Here is a 10,217-nt window from a genome sequence, read left to right on the forward strand (position 1 = left end):
GCTCCTTAAAATTACAATTTAATAGCTGGCAGTAAGGTTATTAATTTCTGCATGTAAAAATTATACCAGTTCTATACCGCTTAACGTACGATTTGAATTTGAGTCGTGTTATTGTTTCGAGCAGTGTCAGTTCTCGAGCACAACTGCTCGACATTTGATGTAGCTTGTCAAAACACAAGAAATGTCATTTTTTTGGCGGCTTGCGAGAGAACCACGAAAACAAAACACAATACGATTCCAAAACCTTCACCAATTCTTTGGAACCAACATAATGGAAGAAGTGCCGGCCAGTCCTGTTGCAGTAAAGCGCAAGAAATTCCGTCGCAAGTTAGGCCCATTGTTTAAACGCTCCAAAGAAACAGTGGGTTGTGAAAGTTTTATCGAAGAATCATCGTGTGAACAACTTGCAGAGTTGTCTACTAGAGTGAATATGGATGTGACTGAAAGTGATACATGCAAGCGTAAACTGTCCACGTTTTACTACAATGAAAATGTCGATGAAGTAGAGACGGTTCAAGCAAACCCATTGGCGTCGGCTATACTGTTGGAAAAAGCTACCTCCATACAGTTACAGGGCCGAATTCCATCACGTGAATTCATTGCATCTTCCAGCGAAGCGTTCTTAACAGTGGGTGAACTAGCCAGACGAACTCGATCCATTTGTAAAAGTGACAATGTAAACCCGCAAGAAGCCACAAAACCGCATAATTATAGTTTCACCCAGATGGAGATCGACACTCAAATGATCGACATATTCGAGGCAGCTGAACTGTTGACTGGGTCGGCGTCAGTGAATCCGCAACCAAAGCCGGTCAACGGTAAAGCATCGAATTGTGGTGCAAATAAAACCCCAACAAAGCTAATTTTCAATGATCAAGATCCTTCAACCGTTCAGAAAGGTATTTTTCATGCTTGTTATTCTATAATCTCATCCCGTGTTTTAATATTCTTCCGTTTTTGTAGATACAGCAACAGGTACCCGTACCATAGTACAAACAATATTGGATGATTTTACGCTTGATGAAGGCGAACAGTGTTCGTTGGAGGTAGATTTTTCCATGATCGAATCGGAAAATTTGCGAAGAAGATTAATTCAGTTGCGTGATTTAATCGCAAGTCCACCAAAGCCCGTAAAACGCGAACTGAGTTGTCGACAGTACGGGCGAAGGAAGCAAAAAACGAAAGAGCAATTGCTGGCACGACGGTTAAGCTACGACACGGATGATTCGTCCAAGGAAGGCCAACCGTTGAGTGACGATGAGTCTGAAACATCCACCGTACACAACACAGCCGATAATAGCGACGGTGACGTTTCGATGGATGGGATGGTTCTGAACGAAAGTGTCCTTATTCAAGCAAATTTGACACAACTTTCCGCATTCTTTTCACAAGCAGGTACGAGCCAGGACGAAGAATGCGGGGAACGAAGAAACCGAAAGGAAAACAAATCGACTTCGCTCGATCGAGAGCTATCATTTTTCGGATTTGCTTCTCCTATTTCGTTACCATCGGATAGAACATGTTCTCCCAAGACTATTCATTTAAATTTTGCCTCTTTGAGCGATATGGACGAGAAAAGTTTACACGCAGCAGAAGAGCTAAACGCGGGCTCTGCTGAAGAACCAATCACCATGGAGCAACTGCTGGAAGATGATGAAGAACTGTTCATGTTAGCTCATCATTCGATGGACAAACAGCAGAAGGATCCTATAAGAACGCATTCAGATGCTGGAACATATTCTGTTGAAAGAGAAATCAGTCCGGAAGCTGCTGTGTTAGTTAATTCCCTGCACAATTTCAACAAAGTCATTGATGGTACTGCGATAGATGACTCTGATGAAGTATTGCTGAAAGCTCAGGCTATGTTTGCTGAAGTAGAGGCTGGGCATAAACATGATCAAATACACTTGGCACACCAGAGTGTGACATCATCAAACGCTAATGAGATTGCTTTACCTACAGCGCAATTGAATTTGAAAGAGGCGCGTCTTATGCCTGCTGAAGATTCCTCTTGCAATCAGTTTGTAGAAGCGGAATGTTTGGAAACGAATGATCTTAAAAGTTCATACAATTTCCAAGAACCCGTCAGCACTAAAACGTCAATGAAAACATTCATAGACGAAAATCGTGCATTACCCACGAATAAACCCTTCAGTGGAGGATTTTGTACGGCTGGTGGAAATATGATTGTCATATCGAAAAAAGCTCTGGAAAATGCTCAGAAAATGTTCGCAGAAGAAGAAGCAAAGCTTCAACAGGAAAAGCAATCAGTGGAAGCTGGTCCACCTTCAGAAGCTGTTATTAATACAGCTAATAATTATCATTGTGGCAAATCGATCGATGTGTCGAAGGACGCCCTTTCAATGGAAAAGGAACATCAACAGATATTTAACGAGCCTAGTCGAACTGGTTTTTCCGGAGGGTTCAGTACTGCTAGCGGTAATTCAATATATGTCTCGAAGAAAGCTCTCGAAATGGCACAGAAAACGTTTGATGAGGATGAATCGAAAACGGAGGATGAAACCACAACCCCAAACGTAGCTCTAGCTCACGGATGTTTTTTCAGTACTGCCGGTGGAAGTAAGATATCTGTATCGGATAAGGCCTTACAAAGTGCCCAGGCAATGTTTGCCGAAGAAGAAGCTAAAAGCTTCGGAAATGTGCCAACGATTGAATCGATTGGACCATCCGTTTTTGACGGAGGTTTTAGTACAGCTAGTGGCAATATGATTGCCGTCTCGAAAAAAGCTCTTGCAAAGGCACGCGATACTTTTGATGAGAATGAGCCAATTGAGGTAGACAACGAAGGAGATGTTAATGTGGCAGGTGGCAATATCGATAGTATACCAGGCAAATTGAAAGCAGATGATGAAGCTATACAATCCCAAAGAAAGATCCACGATGAAAATATTAGGTCCACTTTTGGAGCGTTTAGTACAGCTGGTGGAACTTCCATAACAGTCAGCAAAGCTGCTCTAGAAACGGCGAAACAATTATTTGAGCAATATGACTCAAGTGTGGGCAAAGAGAACTTACCGCATAATGAGGCATCTTTCAATGGAGGTATTAGTACTGCTGGTGGTAGCAAGATTGCTGTATCCAAAACTGCACTCGAAAAAGCACATAAAACATTCGTCGAATTGGAAGATGTTCATTCTGTTACAGAGCGTAAGGACGATGTAACGAAACGAACGGGTTTCGGTGAAGGTTTCAGCACAGCGGGTGGTAGCTCAATTGCTGTCTCCAAGAAAGCCCTCGAAAAGGCACAAAAAGCGTTTGACCAAGACGAGACAGATGCAATGCTCGATAAAGAAAACATTACCAGTAATGTTCCAGCTTTCACCGGTGGCTGTGATACGGCAAGCGGTGGTACCATTTTCGTGTCGCTGAAAGCATTAGAAAATGCAAAGAAAAGGTTTATTGAAGATGAAAGTGAGATGATCCCCAATGAAATCTCAGAACGAATATCAAGTACCAATTCTACGGTAACGAATCAACAAACTCTCGAAAACGTTATGGTAAATTTTGCCGAGAAAAATGTATTTGCCCACGACGCTTCAAGATCTGATGGAATGCATTCGTTTCCTTTGTTCAATCGTGCAAGTGGGGCTGCCATAGCGGTATCATCAGATGCTCTTGAAAAGGCGAAACAACTATGGAAAGAATTGGAGGATGAGGAGAAAGATAAAGCTGGGATAACTCCTCACGCGATGGATGTTTGTGCTGTCGAAGCAAAGCATTTGGAAGCCGCAAGCGATCAAGATGAAAACTATCGTAAGCGAAAGCTGTCACTTTCGAAAGATGAAGCGATATTAACTCCAATGAAGAAACAACGCATAAATCATCTTCAGCCGGCATTCCAAACTAGCACACCAGCAGCACCGATTATAGTCACGAAAAAAGCGGAATCCTCCGAAGTATCCGGGAAGTCCACGGGTGAATCGACATCCGCACAAGATGTGGATGATTTTTTTGCACAACTCGATGATAACGAATTTCAGGAACTATTTGCTGTCCAGCAAACGGTCGGAAGGAAGCAAAATAAGCTGCTTTCTAAGTTTGAGCAATGTACCAACACGATACCAATCAAACCTCCTGCCAAGTTGACCGGTTCCGATTGGGATGATAGTTTTACGGAGATCCTGCCGAACCTTCCTGCGTCGGATGAATCGAATGTAAATCTTGCCCCAACTTTCCTAAGGCCACCAGTAGCAGTACAACAGCAACGAAGGGAAGCTTTACAAAAGCAGCTGCTGTACATCGAAAACAAACCGGAAGTTGCATGCAGACCACGATTGTTCGATTTTTGTAGTAAAAAACTACAACCGAAGCGTGTTGGATTGAAGGAGTACGTAGAAGGAAACGGTCCACAGTTAGCACAAGTGTCCACTCTTGCGATGAATGTGACTCAGGAAAATGTTATGCAGTTTCGTTTCAATGTGGCAAATTATTATGGGTAAGTAGATGTGAGCATAATGTACCTAAAAAAAGATACTAACAATATACAAATCTTCCATTTTGTAGGGAAACCTTTAGTAATAGCAATGCAATTGGCATTCCTATTGGAACGGATGGAAAAGAAGGTTACTTACTGATAGATGTCAATTCAACGCTAGGAGTGGAAGAGTTCAAGCATTCACTGCTTGCCTCGCCTGGCATTGATCCTCGACTCGTGCCGAAAGGATGGGTCGAAAATGGATGGCGCTGGATTGTGACGAAACTGAGTGCTTTGGAGCGTAATTTTAGCACCTACTTCCAGGGTGTCCTTTCGCCGGAAAATGTGTTCCACCAGTTGCAGTATCGCTATTATGTAGAAATCGATTCCGCACGTCGACCAGCTTTGAGGAAGATGCTCGAAAAAGATGATATTCCAAGCCGTCGAATGGTGCTGTTCGTTTCAAACGTTTTTCATAATGTTGGACCTGCCGGAACGGAACTGGAACTCTCCGACGGATGGTACAGTGTGCGTACCGAGATTGATGCCCCACTAGTGGAGGCCGTACGCTGTGGTAAAGTTGCGATCGGTACCAAATTAATGATCCAGGGTGCGGAACTGTTAAACCACAAGGATGGTTGTTCGCCGTTGGAAGTACCGCCGGATGTGCGGTTGAAAATCTGCACTAATTGCACGAGACGAGCCCAATGGTCTGTGAAGTTGGGTTACTTCCGACGTCCAGTACCGTTCCCGATCGAGTGCAACACCATTCACGAACGGGGTGGTTTGATCGCTCGTGTTCGGGCGATCGTCGTTAGAGTGTATCCACTGATGTACGTAGAAAAGTCTTCGAATGATGCGCAAGGATCGGTTCTACGATCGGAGCGCATGCAGCAAAGGCACAGCAGAAGGAACGATGCGAACCTGTTGGAAAATTTGCACAAACTGTACAACCGTGTGCAGGAAGAAATTGAACGGGAACGGGCGGCTGTAAGCTTGAACAGAAACATCCGTGTGACGGAGAGTACAACAACGGTCGAACTACAAGAGTATCTTGAAAATGGGCTCGATGTTTCGTTTCTCGATGTAAGCCAACTGTTGAATCCGTCCAATGTGACAATAAAAGTATGCTTGTTTGTTATTTCAGATCGAACTTACACACTCCCATCAACTTGTGATAGAACAGTTCCAGCAGCGGAAACAGCAAGAGCTGCAGGATGAAATTAATCGGCGCGTGAAGGCTCAGCTTGAGAAGAGTGTTGGTCGTCCAACGGTTACGGCTCTACTTAAAGTTCGGCTGATGGATCGCTTCCGACCGGAACGATCGTTTCTACTCTCGATTTGGCGCCCCATTGACGAGGTACGCCGTGTGCTGCAGGAGCAGAGCTTAATTGAGTTCAGTCATTTGACAGCTCATGGGACAAAGAATAACGATGTACAGCTGACAGCTCATAAGACCAGTGCGTACAGAGAAGTTTCACGGGTAGCAGGACACGAACTTCCATCTGTGCATCAGGGGCCTTTGATTCGTACCATTACTCCCATCGGTACGATTGATGTCATTAACTTTCGTCCCTCGTTCGGGGAGTTTGATACGATCGGTGTGGTTGTACTCGTAGGGACGGCCGAATCGAAAAAGTTTCAATCCATCTATCTCGCCGATACGGCAATGGATTTGTTGTGCATCAATTTCTGGCACGGGCTGACTGAGTATGCTTATGACGATGTGATCCGGGAGCGTAAGATCCTTTGCATAGCCAACCTACAGTGGCGTACATTCAGTCGTCAAACGCCAGGCATACCCCAATCGTTTGCTACCGAGTTCACGACCTTTACGGAAAATCCACGCGAAGAGCTACTGCGCGGTGAAAGAGATCGATTCCAGCTGCAGTTAGACGCGATCGAGCAGGACCAGTTTTTCCAACGCTGCCAGGAACGTGTTGGTGAGCTGCTGATGAACTCGAGCACCGGTAGCATCGGAACGCCATACCTTCAGCGGTCTGTGAGCCGGCTGCAACATTCAACGCCGCTAGGTGGGAACAGCGCCACGAAACAGAAAATCGAAACGCTAGCATCGATTTACGCCAGTCCACCGAAGATGTCGCCAATAGTGATAGGGCGGAATCCGAATCTTCGTAGGGGATTCAAAACACCGGCCCGGCTGGAAGAACGGGAGACGGGAGATCGTATGAATTGACTGTTTATATTCGATGATACACTTTTCGCTGTTTGATTAGGATCGGATGTTATGCAGTGTTCGTTTTATGGGAAATAGATGTTACAGTGAAATGGTTTTAAGCTTTCGTTATCGTACTGGTTATGAATTTTTAAATTATATATATAATATGTCTTTACGGATCAAATGTTTATGAGATTTAACTGATGTATGTGAATGATGTATTAGGTTGTTAGATTTACTCCTGGCGGTTTGTGGTTATTCAGGCAATCTCTATCCTGCTCTCCCGCAGAACATGCGGCTGCGTGCGAGAATTTTAACATATCCTGGCCAACCGATAATCATTTTGAGAGGTCAATTTTCATTTCACATGTCTTGGGCTCTACCAAATTTGTAATCCTTTCTTCCCTATGTCTTCGTCTGATGTCGTTACTTGTTATTGATTGGCATGTATTATGGTGTACATTGTAAACAGAATTGAAAAAGGAATAGTTCATGGTGTGTAGGACAACTTTTAAGAAATCCTGGCGTCACTTTAAACAAAACGCTCGCCATTAACCCGAAGCCCTACTCACAACTAGAACAATATTTCCGAAACGCAATCAGAGTTCTCGTATGGGATTTCCACCATACTCGTTCTATTTACCGAAACATGACAACTGTTGTTTGACTTTTAAAACCAACGCATCCACACTTGGGGTAAAATCGGTCTCCTGTAGGGTAAAATCGTAAAGTTAGTAGACCGCAGCCGACGACGCTTGGCTTCATTGGTTTATCGGGAATATTGGTAGGAACAGAAGCGCACCGTAGTCGCGCTGATGCTCTTTTAATGCTATCCATTTGTACCGAGGGAAAGTTTTTCTTTTGGATTTCTACAAAAGAGGGAGTGAAGCTGTTTGCTCTCTTTCCCAACCGGGCAGAATGAGGGCTAGGAGTCGAAAAGAAATCAAAGACAAACACAATCGGAACCGATCGGGCTCTCCCCGGATAGTTGTGGGATGGGAAGCGTGGTTTTGGCGAAACATGTCCCCAGTATTGGCTCACTGGTCAAATATTGAGTCGGAAGAAGGACAGCTTTTGCCCAGCTGCCGATTCGTAATCGATCAGCGCCTTTAGCCTCAAAAGCGGGAAGAGTCCCGTGTAAAAAAAAACCGAGCAATCGGAACAAAGTTGGTTTCGTTGGTTTTGTAACGACCTGACGGTACTGTATCCCAGGACACACGGATGGCAGCAATCAATCAATAACGATTGGAGAGCAAGATGAGTCACGTATTTGTACTGACCCTGGGAGTTTTAGACGCAACATCGCTTGACATTCCTAATATGGTTCGCCCGAGGGCTTGTGATAGGAAAAGCGGTGCAAAAAAAAACAACGCTTTGTGTAAGAAACAAACGGCAAGAGAGGCAACATATTGACAGCACACACGCGCGCACGAAGCCATGGTACGGGAACAAATAAAACTTTTCTAATAAACAAGCTGTTGAATTCGGTTGCCCTGGCGCGTTGCTTCATATGCCATATCCATGTTTGTGTGGCCTCTAGTGTAAGTAAAGTTGGGCACCGAATGGGAGGACAAAATTACTAATATCGTGAAATGTAGTGTATCTCGGATGGGTAAGGTTGTAGAGCGGAAAAGTGTGAATTTCGTTGGTAACGCGCGTGTAATGAATCGCCTAGCATCAGACACATAAGTTTCTGGAGCGCTATGTTTGCAAAGATGTTCCACTGTGCGAGACATTTAATGAAATTGTGTCTGGTGAGGGCTTGTGCTTTTGATATGGTTGCGGGAAGGTGCGATATCGGTTCGTTTAAAAAAAAAAAACACTACGCTCGTTTATTCTTGGTAGTTGGAAGCTGCAGCTGGTTTAAGGAAGAATCACCAAGCAAGTGAACACATTCAGTTTGCTTTAAGGGAGTGTGTCGTTTCTCCGAGTTCTTTTTAGCAGTAGGGTTTTTAATCACAGTCGATGGAAAGTGCGATGCGAGGAATACTTCCCATTTCATCCATCTCACTTGCACTGGCGATCGTTCTCACGTGTTTGATAGTATGCGATAGCAATAGTGATGGGCGCCGGGAAGTGAGCGATGAAGGGGGTAGGGGGGGGGAGGGGGGAGGGGGAAAGAAGATGTCATCACCTCTTGAAAAACATGCTCTCCTGGCAGCGGCGGATTAAACGGTAGGCGGAGTAGGCGGTCGCCTAGGGCCTCGCCGTGTTGGGGGCCCCAAACAACTTGTGCCGATTGTGCGATTTTTCGAAATTTAGCAGCAGAGTTAATTTATAGCACAAAATCTAATTAAAAAGGTAAACAATTGATCGAAAATATCCTTGGTTATATAAAACATTTGTTTCTATTTGATTAGCTACATCGGCCCGGTTACACGGCTACGCAAGAGAAGTATGCAGTGTACTCAAACTCGTTCTTCTTTATCGGCACGACATCTTCAGGATGTTTAAGCCTGCCATTTCTATTTTTTTGACTTTATTTACCCGTAGGATAGTCAGTGCTGCGTACGGAGGTTTGGTGGTCCTGATGAAATTTTTCCGTTGTTCTGTCTTGTGCAGACCGGGTGCGCTACCAATACACCTTCTGGCAGCCCCGTGAACCCTTATATGCCCTTTTACTTCAACCTATTCATGTATTCTATTTCTTGAACGGGATTTTTTCATCTGTTCGTAAATGATCCTACCGTTAGATGCTAGAATAGAAACCATGCTTATTTTCACTTCCGCAATATTCGCAAGCTATTGCCATTGTGATACTCGTGGTGTGGTATTGTTTTCTCTCCCCGATTGAACCGTGAAAATGTCCAGCCTACGTGTTTCGGAACAGTATTGTGGTGAAGTATTGTGTTTAGTATTTCGATCGTCACAATTTGTGCAAGTTTGCAAGCCGGTAATGATGTTATAACCGACACAATGTGTCAGTGTACTACGACATATGCATTGTCATAGAATATGAATAAAATCAAATTGCAATCATTAGAACTCTCTTTTCCGTTTGATATTTGGTACCTCATGGTTCTTGGAATACCATTTCTGTTTTTCTTGATTATTACTTAATCGAAGCTGGATTGTAGGTCCAGCTTATGTCCACCCATCCCAAACTGTCCAAATACTTCATCATATCCCCGTGTAGAATACTGTTCAAACTACATTGTTGTAATCTCGGTAACATTTGGCTAAAACATGGTTGGCGATATCGTGCGTGCTGAAAGCGGTCTCGTTTTTTGCATTGAAAACTCAGTTTGTTTGAGAAAAATTTGTGAGAGCTTTGTGGTGTTGTAAACCTATAATTTGCTACTGACTATCAAATTGTGCCTGAAGAACACATAGTGTGTTTCATACTGATGTAAATGTGCAAGTGTAAATGTAACGAAATGATCGCAAGTATCTTCACAATGACCGAAGAGATCGGCCCAATAATTCTAGGATTTCTTGACGCACGGACAACTGACCTAAACTTGGAGCATCAAACTTAATACGCGAAAATCAATCGAACGATCGAAATTCACATTAATATGTGCAGGGCCACGAGAGTTGATAAAATGCTGACAAATTTGTCCAATGTCCAAATCAGCTGGTCAACTGTGAAAACCACTATAC

At 43.9% G+C, this 10,217-nt stretch overlaps 1 protein-coding gene across 1 annotated transcript; it reads left to right on the plus strand.

Annotated features, from left to right (window-relative positions):
* Window positions 1–271: 271 nt before the first annotated feature.
* LOC128302095 (breast cancer type 2 susceptibility protein homolog) lies at window positions 272–6,715 on the plus strand. The gene is made up of 7 exons (XM_053038821.1): window positions 272–899; window positions 964–1,922; window positions 2,022–2,297; window positions 2,385–3,485; window positions 3,534–4,456; window positions 4,525–5,521; window positions 5,583–6,715. The coding sequence occupies exons 1-7, from the start codon at window positions 272–274 to the stop codon at window positions 6,630–6,632; spliced, it is 5,934 nt and encodes a 1,977-aa protein (XP_052894781.1). The 3' UTR covers window positions 6,633–6,715.
* Window positions 6,716–10,217: the final 3,502 nt, after the last annotated feature.

The sequence above is a fragment of the Anopheles moucheti genome, chromosome 3, assembly GCF_943734755.1.
Source record: "Anopheles moucheti chromosome 3, idAnoMoucSN_F20_07, whole genome shotgun sequence".
NCBI lineage: Eukaryota > Metazoa > Arthropoda > Insecta > Diptera > Culicidae > Anopheles > Anopheles moucheti.